Source organism: Melanotaenia boesemani, chromosome 21 (genome assembly GCF_017639745.1).
Source record: "Melanotaenia boesemani isolate fMelBoe1 chromosome 21, fMelBoe1.pri, whole genome shotgun sequence".
Lineage (NCBI taxonomy): Eukaryota > Metazoa > Chordata > Actinopteri > Atheriniformes > Melanotaeniidae > Melanotaenia > Melanotaenia boesemani.
The window spans coordinates 12,049,295-12,068,851 of NC_055702.1; the positions used below are offsets into that span (position 1 = coordinate 12,049,295).

The window sequence follows — 19,557 nt, forward strand, 5'->3', positions numbered from 1 at the left end:
TAGCTTAGCGTTTTAACTAAATTTTATTTAATCTTCATTTTATTTGACATAATTTTATTTCAGATTATTTAATAATCTACTCAACTGTATTTATTGATTTATGTGCTTGTGTGTGTGCGTGCGACTGTGTGAAAGATTTTAATGAGTGTTTTTTTATGTTATGTCATTCTATTTTGATGTGTGTAAAGGCTTGTTTTATTTTCTTTTTTAATATGCATGAATTAAAATATGCTTGAATTTTTTTTTAATCATGTAAAGCACTTTATGTTGCCTTCAGCATCAAAAGCGCTTTATAAATAAAGTTTGATGTTATTTGATTTGAAAGGACACAAAGATCAAGGTTCTGATGTAGTCCTTTAAAAGCTTTAATCTTAATTCTATTCAGAGCCTGAAATGGGAGCTAAAGGTGAAGGGCGGTGTGGAACAGTTTGCTGTGGAGGGATAAACTAGGATTCGTCAGGAGCCTGTGCTCACTTGATTAGAAACTACAGTGAGAGATTGCTACCAGTTTTGAGTCAGAAAGGTTACAGTCTTTGACATTTTACTTTATCTTGCTTAATCTTGCTGCATGAGCACAATATCAAACTTTATTTTTTATTATTTCTTTTGGAGATGGTAATAACTTTGACTCATATGTGACATTGAAACATAAGATTGCAATCATCCACTTCACTACTTCACTTTCAGAGTTGCATGTTGCATCCTACCCAGGGTCAAACATCACATGCAAGGTCATGCATGTAAGTAAACCCTTTTATTTTTCTCTCTTCCAGGCCATACTTTGGGGAACCTCGCAACGTGACGGTACAAAAAGGAGCAGAACCACTGGGGATCTCTATTGTGAGTGGAGAGAATGGTGGAGTATTCGTATCTAAAGTGACAGCAGGCAGCATCGCTCATCAGGCTCATTTGGAGTACGGAGACCAGCTGCTTGAGGTAGAGCAACCATCACACTTACCACCACTCATCCAGGTTTATATTTTCTTTCTGATTCCAATTTATTTGTATTTCTATACTCTTTACAGTTTAATGGAATCAACCTTCGCAATGCCAATGAGCAGCAGGCTCGTCTGGTGATCGGGCAGCAGTGTGACACAGTGACCATTTTGGCCCAATATAATCCTCACATGTTTCAGCTGGGGAATCACTCTCGTTCAGGGTAAGAGGGAGAGGAGCAGAAAATACAACTACAATGACTTGAGAAAAAATAAACGAGCTGGTCCTTCAGCATACAAGACTGTGTACACAGCAAACAGTATTGGTGCACTGTCAAGAGAGATAATGGAGAGGGTTAAGTAATTAATATTAGATGACAAAGGCCAGAGGTAAATCGAGTATTGATTCGTTAGCATTTTAGTGAATTTGACTATATTTAATTCGATTGCTGTTCTCCTAAGTTCGCGAATGGAGTCTGTCAGCAACCAGCCGACACCCCAAGACAGTGGCCCTACCACCCCAGACAATCACTCCACGGTTGATACACTGAGTGAGCAGGACGAGGGGACCATGACACCTACATCCAAACAGACAACTCCTGCAAATAGTCCTCACAACTCCTTCAGGTGGTAGCTTATTTCTGCTCACCTAAATAGCTCATCATTTGTACTTTATATTCAAGTAGTGACATTTTCTTCTTCATGCTGTCCTGTGACTTGTATTGGTTTTGCTTCAATAAAGCCAATAAAAATTAACATTAGTGTGTTGGAAATAAGGAACTGAAACACTTTTTTCTACAGGCTTCCAGGCTCAGTTGTTCACAGGGCTGCAGTTTCTCGACTGGTGAGGCTGAAGAGGATTCATGCAGAGCTGGGTGTTCAGATCTGTGGGGGAAACCTTTGTGGCATCTTTGTGGAGACTCTGGATGATGACAGCCCTGCTAATAACCCTGATGGCCTGCTGCCTGGAGATGTGATTCTGGAGGTATATGCGGTGTCTTTAACTCAATAAATTTACAATCTCTACACAGAAATGACTTGGATAATTGGTGCAAACACATAATTGGACATCATTTTTGTTAAACTCTTTGTTTGGTCAAACAAATGCACTCTTTATTAACATATTTAAGTCAGCTTCTGTCCTACGTATCTAGAAGGCATCTTTTGAATGTTTTAAATTAGCATTTATTGAAGATAAGTAGTTTAGCTTTGAAAAAAAAAATGTCAGCGTCTCTTTGTCAACTGTATATTTTTTTCTTCCAGTACAACGGGGTCAACATGAAGAATAAAACGAAAGAAGACGCTTATCTAGAAATGTTGAAACCAGCTGAAACAATCACATTCAAGGTCCAGAACTGTGCAGAGAGCCTGGCTGACATCAAAGAGTCTCCTGGAGATGGATTTTTTATAAGGCATGCAAAAACTTGACCAGACTATGGAAAAGAGAGACAAAGCAAAATAAGAAAATGAGTTAAAAGTACAGAGTGTATAACAGGCCTGGTGGATTGTGTGTAATCTTAGGATAGCAGGAATTTAATTACATTTTACAAAGTTATTCTGTTATGTCATTATTTCCCCAAAAGAGTAATGGATTAATTATTTCACCTTCATCTTTTCTTAGAACGCTTTATGAGCGGGTGGCAGAAGTGGAGCAGGAACTGAGCTTTAAGAAAGATGACATCCTGTATGTTGAAGACACACTACCAAATGGAAATTTTGGCTTCTGGATGGCCTGCCAGCTTGATGAGAATGCACGGAAGCTAGAGAAAGGACAGATTCCAAGTAAATACATGTAAGTTCATTCCATACATTTATTTATTTTATTTTTTTGATTTAGTGGTGTATTAGTTGAAACAGTAATTTAATAAATCAGGTGCATAATTTCCAATTATCTCTCTGATCTATTGTAGACTTTATAAATCTGAATAAACACTTTAGCATTCACCAAGTTTAAATGTTAACAAGCAGGTAGGTGATTAAATTTGAGTTCATTCAAACCTGTTGATGTAATTCCTTTAGGATGGACCAGGAGTTCTACAGAAGACACACCATGGCTGATATGAAAGATGATAATGGGACCGGCAAGACTCTGTCTGCTGCTGCTAGAAGGTCGTTCTTCCGTCGGCGGCTGAAACACAAACGTAGTGGATCCAAGGACGGGAAAGACCTGATGGCTCTGGATGCCATAAGCACAGATTCATTACCCATCACAGAGGGTGAGAAACCCTCTACTGAGGCGGCTGCATCTCAAACAAAATCTTTACCGTTAGCTTTAAAGACAAGAAGAACTTTGTGTTTATGGGTTTATCTATTGCCAATTGAGATTATTCTGGAAACTCTCCAGTGTTTAAATGTTTTTTTTTTGCATCTCAGCCATCACTACCAGAAAGTTGACTTTGAAGATTTTCACTAAGTCTAAAATGTGTCTTAATTGTAACCTCTTGCTGCTGCTGTATATTATTAGATTAGCATTGGTGGAGAAATATAACTATCTCTGAGGCTTGTTTAAGTAGTATAAGTGATGATAATATTCCCTTTGACCCACCTCTGTGTCTCAGTATTGAATGAATATATATTTGTCTCTGTTTAGATTAATCAGGCCAGATAGAAACAGAGACCTAAATATGTGTTTTGTACCAGAGGTGTTGTGTAACTTAGTGGTAGTAAAAGCATTCCGGCTCTACAGACACATTCATAACTGTGCTTATTAAGTGCAGCTGCATCAGTGTCATCTCGTGCATTTTGTGGTAAAGAACATTTCTGTACATCCCGTTCAGATGGAGTGAGCCTCATGTACCAGCGGGTTCAGAAGGTGGACTGCTCGTCCCCCAGACCAGTTCTGATTTTGGGTCCTTTAGTAGAAGCCAGTAAGGACATGTTGGTGAAGGAGGCTCCACATAAGTTCTGTCGCTGTTTGCCTGGTAAGCTAAGGTGCTCACTTCCCACACACACACACACACACCATGATACACACGAGTTACAATACAATGACAATGTGAGACATGGAGAGAAATAAATCTGTAAGTTTTACTTTTACATGTATATATATGGCATATATATGTATATATTTTTAAATGTTGATTCACTTTGTAGAAATTATGAAGGCCTCTCAGCAGGCAATAGAGAGAGGAGTTAAGGACTGTGTGTTCATTGACTACAAACGGAGGAGTGGCCATTTTGACGTGACAACTGTTGCATCAATAAAAGAGATCACAGAGAAGGTAAATCAATATCAACATGCATGAAAGTCTATGCACCAGTATGGCATCTTTGAACCAGATTGTCAGTAGCAATTTTGCATTTGGATTTGCCAAATTTGTGCACCAGTGTAGATAAACTCTTAGTTTGAACCTTCGCTATATATTTAAAAGAAAACTCTAAATCTTTACATTCAATGTGACATGCATAAACTCTCAAAGTACTTTAGTATGTATTCTAAAAGACCTTTTGCATGTTCAAATTTAGCCTGTGTAAATTCCTTTTCTTTCATATTTCATGTCTTGCTGTAAGAATGTTATTGAGTATAGTTTCAGCAACACTTTGCTTTCAGCCATCCCTCATTCCTCATGCAGTTCCTTGCTGTCATTGTCTCTATAGGATTGTCACTGTTTGCTTGACATTGCTCCTCACGCCATTGAACGTCTTCACAGCGTTCACATCTACCCAATCGTCATATTCATTCGCTACAAAAATGCCAAGCAGATAAAGTGAGTAACCCTATAATTATGCATATGTGTTTCACTTGCTTTCTCTCAATTTTCTAAGACACTCGGGAAATTTAAATCTACAGGAGTCATGAACTGAAAGTTATTATTTTAGCCTGCTCTCTCCCACCACCTGCTGGGGATTTGACTGACTGATCATGGAGATATCTCAAAGATGCTTCTGCTTTTTCATTTGTAATTGTACAGGAAAATTTAATCTGCTAAACCCTCAGTATGGTATTTTTATTCACAAGCGTATAAGCACACACACAAATGAGGACACGTTCAGGTCTGGCAGGAACAGGCTTTTCTCGCCACACACGCATAAGCACACACCCACCCACAAATCTATGAAACAGTGCAGCTTACAAACATGGCCGAGACTGATTCCTACTAAGCTGCCACTGTCATTAGCTGAGTGCCAGCTGTCCTGGGAGGGTCTCCTAGAACTTGTGGCTCCGCTTTGTGGCGTGGGTGGCTAAAACACTCACAACAACATGCCCCCACCTGGAGCTGCATCCACATACACACACAAACTCACCTCCTGCTGCTGACCTGCTGCAGCAGCTGACGGAAGCTCAGGGCTTTTCCTGGGTCTTGAGCCTGTGGATAACAGCAGCAGCACACCATGCTGTCTGAATATTGAAGGACTGTGATTCTAGGTTAGGCTACATCAAGATCAGACATCACAGGACTTGTCAAGACTGTGTAAAGATGTGGAGAAAAATTGGCTGGCTGGAAACCAGAATTAAAATTTTATTTAATATTTGCCCCAAATAGTGTGATCATTATCTTCCCTTTTTTATTTTGAGCATTGTAGTTTTCATTTACTTCATGACACACACTATAACATTGTCTTGATAAATAATGTGGCTAAACAAGCTAAAAAAATGTCACATTGACTAGAACCACTGCAGTGAGAAAATTAGATATTGATGTGCATGAAATACAAACATGACAATACTAGATTTTTTAACAGTTTATTTTGTAGCCTTTTGCTATCTAGCCACATTTTATTGTTCTTTTTATACATTTTTAAAGTGTTACAGTCACACTTCATCGCCACTTTCTTACACTGGTTGTGTTGTATGATTAATGCATTATTTAGAATAATTATAATCTACAAACAAAGCAGTATTTCCCCTACCATTATATTAGTGGGCTCACCCCGCCCCCACAATGGCAACCCCCACCACCCCATGGTCAAGTTAATGTTATTCTCTGCTTACATGATGACATCCATTGAAATCTCAACACACTTGCTGTCAGAATTATTAATGTATGTGGCAGTGTTTTTGTGCTTTGTAATGAATGTGTGTGTGTATAAAGTTGCTGATGTCTCCTCAGAGAGCAGAAGGACCCTCTGTACCTGCGGGATAAACTCTCTCTGAAACATTCCAAGGAGCAGTTTGAGGCGGCTCAGAAATTAGAGCAGGACTACAGCCGCTTCTTCACAGGTTGGTGAAAAGGATTCTTTTTACTCTAATGTACCCACACTGGCTTTAACATGGGAACTGCCACACTGATAAGTTTATAAATGAAGATTTGTGTTACCTGTACCTGTTAAGAATTAGCCCATCAAAACTAATCACACAAATCCCGTGTTGTAAATTTTTGTCTCAGATCTCTTGTTTAATATATTCACTGGAACCTTTTAGAGTTTCAGCTGCTGACTCTTTTTTTAAACTGTAGTCTGAATCTGGAGGTTATCAAAGGTTTGTGGGACACAGTGTCTGTGTTCTTTCTCAGATCTCAGTTTAAGTTTTGGTATCTGGAGCAGCAGACAGAGACACCCAAACTGTCTAAGTGATTAATAACCATACAGAAGGAGGCGGTCGGGAGGGTGGCATTGAACATTGAACATGAACAATGATGAGAACTTTAATGATAGTTTTAGTATCTACTTGTAGAGGACATTAAGTGGGGCTGAGCAGCTGGTAAGTTAATTTTTTTAGCTTTTATTTAACAGTCAAAAGAACATAGATTATGATTTCTCTTAAAAACGTTATTTAAGAAATAATTTATGCCAGCAGAACACTTAATTACTTGTTGCATCACACTTCCTTTTTAATCACAGGTTTTATTCATTTGTGAACAGAGGATGCTAGTCATATTTTTCAGGGGAATCTGTCCTTTCTTGCAGGATAAAGATTTCAGGTCTTCAACATTGTATGGTCTTCATCCTCTAAATGTCCTTCTCATGACGTGCCATACATTTCTGATAGAATAACGATCTCTTCTATAGGCAGGCCCGTCAGACCCACACAAGCTAAGTCTTAGAAGTCATGCAGCGTATGGTCTTGATTTTCCTGCCGAAATACCCACAGACCACCCTGTTAAAGGACATTGCCTTCATGGTTTTATATACTGTATCTCTAAAATTCCAATATACACCTCTGCTTCAATGGTACTTTCACATTTATGCACAACATCCATGCCATGGAGACTGTTGCATCCCCCCATACCATTACAGATTCTGGCTTTTGCACCTTTGTCTTATAACAGCCTGGATGGCCTTTCTCATCTTTAATATGTTGAACCCAGGACTCTATTTTTTCCTGAAATGGGGAGTCATCGAATCACATATTATGTGTTCACTGTCTTTCTGTTCATCTGAGATGAGTTTGTGTACAGGGGACTCTGGTGTTTCTACACCAAGTTCCTCCTTACATAAAACTATTAAAAGATGCTTACCTAGAAGCATCACTGTCTAAGTTACTCTTGACCCCATGTGGTTTCATCGATCATGGTGACATGATGTGCAGAGCTGTCTGAGGGCTTAAAGATCACATGTCTCTTACAGTGGCTTTTATCATTTTGCACAGAGATTTCCTTCTTCTGACAATATTTATGATGGTAAAATACCGAAATTCTTTCCAGTCTTGCAATAAGATTATTATATATATATATATATATATATATATATATATATATATATATATATACTGCTCAAAAAAATAAAGGGAACACTGAAACAACACAATGTTACTCCAAGTCAATCACACTTCTGTGAAATCAAACTGTCCACTGAGGAAGCAGCACTGATTGAAAATCAATTTCACATGCTGTAGTGCACATGGAATAGACAACAGGTGGAAATTATAGACAATTAGCAAGACACCCCCTATAAAGGAGTGGTTCTGCAGGTGGTGACCACAGACCACTTCTCAGTTCCTGCTTTCTGGCTGATGTTTTGGTCACTTTCAAATGTTGGCTCTGCTTTCACTCTATTGGTAGCTTGAGACGGCGTCTACAACCCACACAAGTGGCTCAGGTAGTGCAGCTCATCCAGGATGGCACATTAATGCGAGCGGTGGCAAGAAGGTTTGCTGTGTCTGTCAGCGTAGTGTCCAGAGCATGGAGGTGCTACCAGGAGACAGGCCAGTATTTCAGGAGTTTGGTTTTGAGTGGAAACACTAAGCCTTTGGTGGAGGCTCCTTTTTAAACCAGACGATGTCCTCATTTGTCCCCAGTTAATCTGCTGACTGTACAACCTTCCACAGCTGTGTTACTTATTTATTCCATAAACTTTTCTCTCTTCGCCTCTACCAGGATTTATTTATTTATTTATTTATTTATTTGAGTTTGCTCAAAATTTGTTAATATTTTTAATCACAAAGAAGTTGGTAAGTGACGACACTGAAAGCGGCTTCATCTGTACATGAGTATGTTGGAGGTTCAAACAGATTGAAGCAATTACAGATTTAAATGGTTGCATTTTAGGAAATGTTCTCTCTGTAAATAGGGTGTGGATATGAAATAGTTTTGTCTCCACAGATAGTTGATCTGTTATCTCATTTGCTTTTTTCTGAACACATTTTTTGTTAGTCGATGAAGATCCTTAATGTGTTTGCATTTGTAATAGTTCACGACACATAAAGTTCTAAAGGTTTAGAAGATGGGATAAATTTGGTGCCATTTTCTGACATTTATAGAAAATATTATGAGTCATGATCATATTGATGATGGCGCAAGTTTCCTTTTTTAATCTTGTAGACTATTCACGTTTATCAGAAAAAACAAAACAAAACAAAAAAACACTAAATGTGGTTACTTGAGAATAGGTTGGGGCCTTCTTTACTCAGGAAAAAGCTTCATCTCTGCTGACATTTTGTGGTTAACTCTCCCTGTGTAAATACCCCCAACCCTCACTGTTTTGCAGACATTGTTCAAGGAGGCAGCATCTCCTACATTTGTACTCAGATCACGAGCATCGTGGACCATGAACAGAATAAAGTCTTGTGGATTCCAGATGGAGGACCATAGAACCTCTCACCACATGCCACTCACACACAATCTTTTTCTAAATGATGGTATACACAATAAATCGGTACACAGTAGGCACTTTGGTTTATGTCCAAAACTGTTTCACTAAAAGCACTGTCAGCACTGACGATGATCCTGCAATATTCCCACTACATTAGTGATGTACTGTACTACAGATAGCTTTGTTTACACTAGTATTTGATACTTGAATATTTTATTATCCCTCACATCTGGTAGCACTCCTTTAATCCCTCTTTGTCTCACAAATATGTTGGACTATGGCAGGACTGCACCATTGCAAACAAAGTATCTTGTTCCTGAAATGAAGATGGACTCTTACTACTCTATTTATATGCATTTTCTTGCCATTTAATTTATCTAATCAAATGAAAGCAGTTGCTTATGAACCTTTTTTGTTATACAAATGTAATCGTCTAAATAATAGGAAGGATATTTTCTAATTAATGTCCATATTTATAGAAGAGAAATTTACTTTCCTTCACATTGTAACACTGTCTTATTTTAATTTAAATTCTTTCAGTTCTCAAACATAATGTTGTGCCAAGCTGAACTCATTTGTTATTTTGGCTAAATTAACATCACAACTTCCATTTTGTATTATGCAGCAGGTTCAGTAATTTCAGCGGTTTGTTCCTGCTTATATTTTCCACTGATACTGCCAATGTAGTTCTATGGATTTTTAAGAAGGGATATTTTATTTCTGGATTATGGTTGGCTGTCAGTTAAACACATTCACAAGTACCTCTTGATTTATGCTGACACATTTCATCAGTTCTTCTCCAAGTGAAGTTTAATATTTCTCTTTAATAAAAAAAAAAAAAAAAAAAAAAACAGGTTGAAAGTTGTCCGTGTTTTTTTTTTTATTGTTCACGTCTAAGCACCTGTTTTCCACCAGGGGGAGTAATTCCTCTCTGAAGGTAAGTGAACTGGGAAGATGTTCTTTTATTACTTGACATTATTGTTACTGCCCATTTTACACAAATAATATTCAGAGACGTTTTAAAACATGTCTGTGTTTCTCATCAAAAATATATATATATTTTTTTTTACTTGTTTTGCTATAATAAAATATGTTTCCTTAAAGCAATGATGTACTGTTAGTATGTTAAGTTGTTGTGTAAAAGGATTTTAGAACATAAATGACTTGGTTTATTCTCTGCTGCGACTTAACTTAAATTTTTACATTTTTTTTAAGATGTTGCCGTCTGATGTAAATATCAAAGAAAAAGCTGCAAAGGGTTTTAATGTTATATTTTTTATTTAAAGATTCTGATGCAATTAGAGTTTAGAAAGCCTAGGGCTGAACATTTAGGTTGGGGGGAAAAAAACAAACAAAAAAAAAAAAACAATATGAAGATGTTTCCATATAAGTTTGAGAAAAGGGTGACTGTAAACACAAAGTTAGTCATAAAACATAGATGAAGCGCTCCCTATAAATAACCAGAAGCATCTACGTCTGCTGTTGATGGCTCCTCCCCCGCTACCTGTAAATCTGCGATGCCATCCTCCAACAAATGGATGTGACAGGCGGCTGGAGCCGAGAGCCAGAATCATCGACAAGAAACTCAATATTTCACCATCAATACTGGTATTTCTGTAAAGGATACTGGGAAATAAACTGAGCTTTAACCTGAGGAGCGCATTCAACAGTGCGCGGAGCTCAGAAGAAGCGGACCTGCTGAACACTGCGCTGTCAAACAAGGTGGAGGAGTGAGCGAATCCATCGACTGGCGAGGACATCACGCCTCTTCGCTGTAACAATAACAGATCAATAAACCACCGTTTATACGTCAGGACTGCAAGAAAAATCACACGTTTAAAGGTTGGACAAAATGTGATTTTTACGCACAGATCAAACGGATGACGCGCGATTCCTGTCGCGAACGCGCATCGTGAAGCGCACGACTGATATCGTGATTTTTAAAAGAAGTTTTTATTATCCCTCCTGTGGATGCTGGCGACCCAACTTTGCCATCCTCGACCCCAGTGAAGCTATCTGAGCAGGGAGAGGAGCGAAAAGGTGGTTGACTAAACATGCGTGAGCCGTTGGGGCATCAGGGGGCGCTGGCTGGAGCTCCCCAAAGCGCCTGAATCACAGTTGAGTTGATTTTTTTTTTTGTTTGTTTTATTCAAGTGAGGGCTGGCAGGTGACCAGAAGTCGATAATGCCGAAAAACAAGGATAAATTCAACCCGTCAATCCACATATCCAAGATGAATGTGATCATCCCGTTTTCACCCGACGTGCCCTGTGACAGCAACGGCCAGCGGATGTGGTGGGCTTTCCTCGCCTCCTCCATGGTCACTTTCTTTGGGGGTCTTTTCATAATCCTCCTGTGGAGAACTCTTAAATATCTCTGGACTGTATGCTGCCACTGTAACGCCAAAAAGAAGGTACGTCTTGTCATGAAACACGGCTCCATCAGTTTTTTTTTATTTGTTTGGCAGCGCGTGACAACAGCGTGTCCAGCCCCAGTTTGATTTAGGAAATGGGCTTATAGTTAAATCAGTTCTAAGGCTTCATCGACAGAGAACACTGTGCATGATTCTGAATGATGAACTTCTTGGCTTATTGTGACCCAGCAACGGTGAGATACAGTTGAAACATTTTTTTTGCTCCTGAACTAGGGGAAGGGTATCTTTTGACACTTGTTGATGGGGCCACCTTTTGGTAAACTGGTGTTGATCTGGGGAAATGATCCAAGCAAGTCACAAGGATTTGACGGTTCTTACAAGTGAATATTTTAGGCTGTTAAACTCTGATAATGACAAGACTTTGAAGTCATGCAGTTAGTTGTGGCTTTAGGGTATTTCACCATATTTGGTTGAAATTGAAGCTTTTTCTGCCCTAACTCCAAAACAGTAGAGGTGAATATAAGTTTGTGCTGCTGAAATGAGTAGAAACAAAAAAAATACATCCAACGACCCATCCTTCAAGAAATTATTTGCTGTATGTTCTATTGAGTCTTCAGGCATCTTAATGAATGTTCCTTTTTGGGCCTTTTGAACAATGAAAAATAGTTCTTCTGTGTGGATTATCCAGAGTAACTAGTAGTTGGTGCCATTTTGTTGCTGCTGAATCTTTTTCAAATATTGTTAATAAATACTGTGTGCATCAAATAAGTGAGTTAATCATCTTCTTGGAATGGAAACCCACAGAAGCACAAATTATTAGAAAACTGAGATGGAAAATTGGAAACTGACAAAGTAGGACTTAATGTCAAATTAGTTTTTCAAGAGATTGAATTTTCGACATAATTTCTGAAAATATATACTTAGTGACATACAGTACTCCTTATCAGTATCTGCTCTCTGAAAATCACCATAAAGGGAAGAGAAGTTCGGTCATTTCAGGACACACAGAGCTGTTACAGATCTCTCACATTAAAGCATATCTCTATATCTGCCTGAAGTTGACACTCAAGCCTAAACCTTTAACATCCTCATAAAATCAAACTTGATGATTTTGTGCCTTTTTTTTTAATACATGCATACCTGTCTTACACTTTCATTTAATGGTAGGAACGAATGCCTTTTTGGGTTTTTTCAGGATTTGGACAACATATAATCAAATGATGGCAAAAATACATTTTGTATTCTTGGAAAACAATAAAGATGCTGATGACTCATCCTGTAATTCCACATCTGATAAACACTTTCTCAAGTTTTGAATTAAAGCTTAAATTTTGTGGAACGGTGGGCGGTGCCTTCTCAGGTCAGAGGAGCTGTCCATTTAGACAGGGCTTTGTGGCAAAGGAACAACCAGAACCATTTACGTTTAAAAGAATCTCTCTCTCTCTCTCTCTCTCTCTCTCTCTCTCTATATATATATATATATATATATATATGTATATGTATATGTATAATACAAAACAGAGTCATGTGGAAAATTTTTATGGGACCTTAAAGCCAACAGTGTCTAGGTTTCTCTGACTAAAATTTACATGACACCATTAAGGTTGTAGTCCTGCAATAGAAAACATGTCTCTTAGTCTTTCTATTATGTTGAACATTAATAATATTCTGATGTTTGTAATCATTTTATGAATAAAAGACAGAGTTTCTACGCTACCTTATGCAGAAGGACAAAGATGGACTGGCAGATAAAAGTGCCAGAGAAGGAGCACTTTGTGTTTTTGTGTGCATGGCTCAGACAAAAAGATAGAAGAGGAGAAATGTCAAAGTCTGTTAGCAGACTAGTGCTGACCTTTTTGTAAGGACATCTGTATCTTTTCTGTCTGATGAAACCAGCAAAACCTAAGAGTGCAGCTAACAATGATTTTTTTTTGTCAGATTTATCTGTGAATTTACTCCATATTTTGTCAAGACATGATGGGTAGAACTCAGAAATCTAAAAATAATTCTTACTGTCTTTTTTCAGTAAAAAACAGAAGGAAAATGGCTTCCTAACTGATTTTTCCACTAATAATTGAGATAAGTCAGAGTATTCATGGCATAAAATACAGAAGAAATGCAAGTCTTGTCTTTTGAGCAGCAGGAAACAGCACATGTTTGGCTAATGTTAACTTGGGTTATGTAATCCAAAAAAATCAGTTAATTTTCCTGCAGATTTCAGTTCTTATTACCAAGAATAATTCACCTTTTTATAGATAAGAAGAAATGGAGCAGAATGCTTGTGTGAAAATAAGACAGGATAAGGTTGTTCATTTCCACAAAGCATCCCTGTGTGAATAAAAGAGAGCAGCCAGATTCTGTGTTTCTTCTTTGATTTTTGCCAAGTGGAGCTGGTGAGCTCCACCAACCTGTTGTGTTACTCTGAGGGAGTTGGCCAGAGTCGACCTGCTGTCCCCCCACCCCCCTCTCTGTCTCTGCCTTTCGCTCTGCTGGTATTCATTTCATACCTCTGTCCCTGTCTCTTTCTCACCCTTATTTCTCATCCAAGAATCAACAGTCCTCCAAAGAGTCAGAAATGCAGTGTCAGGTGCATACAGTATGTGCCGTATGAATCAGTGTTTTTGTTGCTAAGCAACAAGCAAGCTAAGGATTTTATTATAAGAGTAAATCTGTCTCTGTTATGCAGTTGTCTAGGCTGTGAGAAGTGGCAGGTTGTGTTGGAGGAACTGACCCCCTCCATCTCTACTATGCATGTCATTAACTGCCCAAACATGGAGATTTCAGTGCATTGTTTATGGATGGGAGCTGATTATCTGTTTTCGGCTTATTTCCCTTCCTCTGTGGGGCGTTCACTGCCCACTGTGTCCAGTTCTGTTCTGGTGGCTCTTGTGTCTCTACGGCTGGAGTTCTACTGCCGAGGCTCTGTTTTCGGTAATCGATAAAAGTCGTTATTTGCAGGATTCTGATAAATGACTGCTATTATAAGACGAGGAGGAAGAAAGAAATTGCATTCAGCGTAAATGGCGACATACTTGCAGAAGGAGGATGAGGAGTTGTGGCAGCTCCTCAGTCATGTTCTGTGGTTCAAATTGTATTGAAGGGTTGTGTTTATTTTTTTTCATCCAGTGTGAAAGCTGCTGGAGGTTTTAAGAGGCCACAACATTCAAAACTAAATGTGGTGTAGCCATTAAAAGACCTCTCCCCACCGAGGACGTTATTGCAACAGTTGGTGCAGAAGTTTGACACAGAACGACTCTTTAAAATGCTAAAAACTCAGATGATTTCTTTTTTCACACCACCATGAGATTTACAGTTTCCATTTAAAGCAATTTATTTGAAAAAATATAATGCAACGTTGTGACGATTGTTTTAAACATTTAAGCTCCCTTAGGGATACATTTGCAAGATGGTTGATAGTTGACATCTTACCTTTAATACTTGCAGAGCAAATTTAGAGAAATGCCTCTCATGCAGGCTTCCTGTGTCTATCATGTGTGGGTCAGCAAGTAAATATAAAGCTAGGCCACAATAAGCTTTATATAAACAATCTATTTTGCATTATAGAGAAGTGACTTCCTTTTTACGTTCAATGTCTTCTTACACAATATCTGATGTTCTGAGGTCTTTGTTGCTTTAATGGAACATGGTGGTTGTCTTTATTTTTTCTAAAGCACCAATGCACCGTGTGGATATATCTTGTAAACTTTATATATCTTGTACACGTTGTCGCATACACTTCTTTTTGACATTATGCCGATCAGCTGGTTTTAACCATGATCATAATTGTGCTTAAAATATCACTAAAAAGTTGTATGTTCATAAAAAAAAGTCCTTCAACACACTTATATCTTGAGTGTGTGTGTGCCTTTTGTGTGCTTTTTGCCAAGAAATAAGCTGGTAAACATGAACGTGAGTATTTTGACATCATATTGGCATGCTGATGTTGGACCTAAACTAAACCTCAAGTATTTGTAGTCTTATATTAATCATACAATATTCAGTCATGTGTTTATGTGATTTTTTTTCTAGTTAAACAACATTTTGATGATTTGACTCTTTGACTCTTTTTTTTTTTAAAGTTATTTTAAAAAGCAGGTCATGCACATCCCATTCACCATGTGCACCTTCTGGTAGTGACTCAGTGTTCTTACATGTGTCAGCATCGTGGCCTGGAGGTGTTTGCATGGTGGCGATTGGAGGATTCAAATAAAGAGTTGCTCTCGCGCTGCTTTAAAAGCTGACTAAAATATTGTAATTATGAGATAAGTACCTGTGATGAAACAGCAGTAGTTATGATTTCATATGTTGAAGTAGCTGAGTGGCAATTTGCCGTTTGTCTCTGTCTTGTGCACAAATACACACACATAATGCCAGCTCATCAAGCAGAGTGAATGTCAATGCAATACTTTAGCTTTCAAGGATTATTTTTTAAAATGACTGTCTCTAAAATGCTAGTTTTCTCTTTATTGCAAGTAAAAAATGAAAATGAAAATGTGATTTGGTTGGAGTCTACTGCAGTTTACCTGATATTAAACTATAGGGAAAAAAGTGTGCTTGAACTCAACACGGAAACATCAGCTTTACCCTCACGGAAGGGGACATTATATTAAGCTTGTCACTTGTCTTCAGCAGAAATATAATTCCCTGTTATATGTATTTGATTGGATGTGTAATGAGCTGGGCAATTTTTAGCTGCATTTATTGCATAACATAAGCAGCATGCTGCAACTTCACAGTAACTGCTCCATCTGGGATCCAACAGGTCTCTGATTAACGCAAACATTTCATCTACACTGCAGCTTGCAAATTTTTGTCAGGAAAGATGCACTTGATGGTGCAAAAGCAACCATTTATTCCCTTTTCATATAAAAATAGGCACTAAGTTTCCTCAGTTAGTTGTTTAAAAAAGAAAAATATCTCATTTTCGCCATTTTTTTTCCAGTTACAGTTGCATAAATTACTGCTTTTTCTGATTAATAACATGAAGCAGGAGTCCAAATTTCTCCCCTGAAATATGACAATATTAATAATTAATCACTTTGTTTGACACATTGTTTGGAAGACCACAGAAATCTTCCCTTATTGTGATAAAGATGAACACAGCTGACAGTGAGGAGATTCAAATATATCTGGAAGTTTAACCTCCTCCGAGATGGTCTTGGTTCATTATTAATCTGATTTATATTAATATATTTTTAAATAATTGATTCATTTTTGGAGAAATAATGTCAGGACCTACATGTTACATTCAACTTTTATGCGCTTGCCCTTTGAGAAATGATCCTGAGAATAGGCTCACAGTGCTGATCAATGATCTCTGGTGTCAGCAGGACTTAATTTAGTTGAGATTGGGGGACCTAAATTTGGAGACGACTGATCAAAGTGACTTAGATGAAATGTGCTGCTTACATGTACTTTTCTTGTCCCTGCTGCCATTAAAAATGCATTTCGTGGATTTTAATTACGTAAAAAAAAGCAGATTGTCTGGATTTGTTAGATCAAGACCAATCCTTTGTGAAAAAGTAAACACCAGGTGTACACTTTATAGTTATAACTACTTTAATGTCAGAAACACAGCACTTCAGTGTCTCTCAGAAGGCTCTTCCTGTGTTTGACCTTAAGATGAAATCAGCCATCACAGCCTTTTAAATAATAATTGGACAGTGTCATGAGTCACAGATCATTAATCTTTGAACTCTGCTTTTAGTGGCATTAAAAGTATCATGGCCAATGTGGTTTCAGTGCACATTTTTAATCTTGGTCATTAAAGAGTGAAGGAAAAACAGCTTGGTGCCAATTAAGCCGACTTAACGGCTATCTCTTCCCTTTACACAGCCTGTGTCACTTAATTCATTAAAACAGGAAAAGTGAACATAAATACATCAGGTCAAGTCTTCCAGCAAGTTATGTTGGTTATAAATATATAACACTTTGCAAAATGAAACAAAGCACGTTTCATTATTTTTTGGAGAGGAAATTAATTGTGCCCTACAATGTTTTGGACCCAAATGTATATAATTTACAGCATTTTCTGAGATGCATTGAATCTGCAGTGAGTGGGCTTTTATGAAAGAAATAAAGCTCTACAGAGGTGGGTTTCGAACTTTTTTGATGGGGATGGCGAGGCAGAGGCATAGATGTGATAACAGGGAGGACACATGTAAATGAGATCCTACAGATAAAGACTTTAGATTTTAGGAAATAATAAGCTGATTATTACCACCAAAGTGATATCTATTGGAACTGTTCAATCATCTATTGATATTTTCTTATTTATCAACAGTTATTTTGTAGGGTGATCCTGCATCGTATACTGCTGCACAAATACATTTTCACTGACAATTAAGTCAAAACACAAGTCTTATCAGTCTTACTTCGCCATTATTCACAATTGAACTTTGCCTAGTTGTCACATCTTTTTTAGGGGTTCATGTCTTTTATGCCCTTTCCATAAAATATAAAAAGTTTGGACAGACAAAAATCATTGTCCATGTAGGCAGTTAGTGAGATGATAACGCATAAATGCTGTATTATCAAGCAATAATAACATGATAGCGTTGATGTAGAATAACAGATACATATATTACATACTGCATTCACTTGTACTTAGGGATTTGCAGTTTTAGGCAGTTTTCATTCAGTATTTGTTAGAATTTGATTGTCTGTGACATGGTGTAGCTCAACAAAACCACCTGAAATGTGCAGAATTTACATAAAAATTAACTTTAAACAGAAATAACTCTTGTAATTTTTTTTATGAATGTTTTTGCTGTTACCTAAATCCAACCTGGAAGTTCGAAAGTTTTGTTGTAAAGGCAACTAAAAAAAATCATGGCACGTAATGGCATTGTAAAAAGAATGTATTTCAACCCAAACAAAATAATGTTACTGCATAAAACCAAACATGAAGTGGAAAAAGTTGTTTTATTTGTGTTAAGTTAATGTAACCCAGTAGTGTAAAAGTAGTTTTCTTCACCATCTTTTGTTTAGAAGTTTGCCAAACCATATTTATAGTAAAACACACTAATCTATGTGTAGATGTAGAAGAACTTTCTAACATATATAACAAAACATTTTTAAATGGACTTCTTATATTTTTATGACCAGACAGCAGATGATTCGAGCTTCTATTGGCCTTTTTTTGAGGGGTCATTTAATGCATCATGTCCAAGTGTCAGTTTAATACCATGAAACTAAACACTCATAAGTTATGTTTCGTAACATAAAGTAAAACGGTTGCTGACTGATGAGTCAAACATCATGGTTGTCTGATCCAGTCACCCTGATCTCTTTATGTGGATTCCAATGTGAGATTTGACTTCATTTCCCCTGAGACGTTGTCTCAAAGCCAGTTTGATGAGATCTTTTTTAAAAAAAATAAATAATCTATCCTCAGAAAGTCTCAGTGATTCAGTTCACAGTGTAAAATGACGGTATAGCTCTTTTATAATAGCAAGAGGCAATGTTGTCAAACATATTTTATAGAGATTTCTACCTGTTGCTTGACATCTCTAAACTGCAGAATTTCCAGCACAGAATTCCCCTCCCTGGATCTCGTTGGCTGCATTAGTTTCTAAGTGAACTGGACATGTTATTATAGCGTTATGAGGTTAGCTGCAGAGTTCTGGACAGGCAGTAGGAAGTGCAACAAGGCTTGATGCTGCTCTGCTTGTCTGTGACTAATGGCTCTGAACATGATTGCATTTCCCTGTGCAGCCACCTATTTAGTAATACTGATGAGGATGACTGAACTTAAAAGCCTTTGGGTGGGTGGGAAGCATGTTTACTTGAACATTTGCAAGCATATACTTTAACACGTTAAGTATTAGAAACTAGACTTTTTTTTTACATTTTCTGAGACATACCAGTTTAAAGTAGCCTCTATATATACTTCTGTCCTGCTTCTAGAGCTCAAGATGTTGTTTGAATAGCTAGCTCTCAATCAGGTAAACCCTAGAGATGCTGAAAAATGTGTAAAAATGAAGAAAAGGGTGCACATCTCAGTATCTAGCTGAAGGAGAACAAATACTCAGATTGAGCCATTTATTTGGCTTACTCAATCTGAGTATTTTGTTCTCCTTCATCTGGATACTGAGAAGCGCATTTTGGGTCCAGCACTCCTCAAAGGATTTAGAAGGAGAAGCGCAACTTCTGTCCCCTTTTTTTGTCCTTGCAGAAAGATGTGTGTTAATGTTCATAAACCTTTGAGCTCAAGTGCTGTTTTCTGGCTTGTGACATAATGTTGTCCCCCCCCCCAAAATAATTGTGAACACAAATA

General features: G+C 37.6%; 2 protein-coding genes across 17 annotated transcripts in view; both read left to right on the plus strand.

The window, feature by feature from the left end:
- Positions 1–9,740, plus strand: part of LOC121632721 (disks large homolog 5-like) — a 29,870-nt gene extending 20,130 nt beyond the window's left edge. For all 3 annotated transcript variants that reach the window (XM_041974418.1, XM_041974419.1, XM_041974421.1), the window contains 12 exons: positions 774–936; positions 1,026–1,159; positions 1,398–1,562; positions 1,737–1,920; positions 2,199–2,347; positions 2,557–2,727; positions 2,955–3,151; positions 3,713–3,856; positions 4,029–4,156; positions 4,533–4,642; positions 5,987–6,096; positions 8,802–9,740. In XM_041974418.1, the coding sequence (XP_041830352.1) occupies positions 774–936; positions 1,026–1,159; positions 1,398–1,562; positions 1,737–1,920; positions 2,199–2,347; positions 2,557–2,727; positions 2,955–3,151; positions 3,713–3,856; positions 4,029–4,156; positions 4,533–4,642; positions 5,987–6,096; positions 8,802–8,905 (1,759 nt within the window). In that variant the 3' untranslated portion in view covers positions 8,906–9,740. The remainder of the gene's footprint in view (positions 1–773; positions 937–1,025; positions 1,160–1,397; positions 1,563–1,736; positions 1,921–2,198; positions 2,348–2,556; positions 2,728–2,954; positions 3,152–3,712; positions 3,857–4,028; positions 4,157–4,532; positions 4,643–5,986; positions 6,097–8,801) is intronic.
- A 558-nt stretch (positions 9,741–10,298) lies between these two features.
- The window catches only part of LOC121631934 (calcium-activated potassium channel subunit alpha-1-like), a 97,511-nt gene continuing 88,252 nt past the window's right edge, over positions 10,299–19,557 (plus strand). For 4 of the 14 annotated variants that reach the window (XM_041973030.1, XM_041973031.1, XM_041973032.1 and 1 more), the window contains exon 1: positions 10,301–11,318. In XM_041973030.1, coding sequence (XP_041828964.1) covers positions 11,091–11,318 — 228 coding nt within the window. In that variant the 5' untranslated portion in view covers positions 10,301–11,090. Of the gene's footprint in view, positions 11,319–19,557 lie in introns of all 14 variants that reach the window. The other 10 variants (XM_041973034.1, XM_041973035.1, XM_041973036.1 and 7 more) reach the window with 4 other exon arrangements.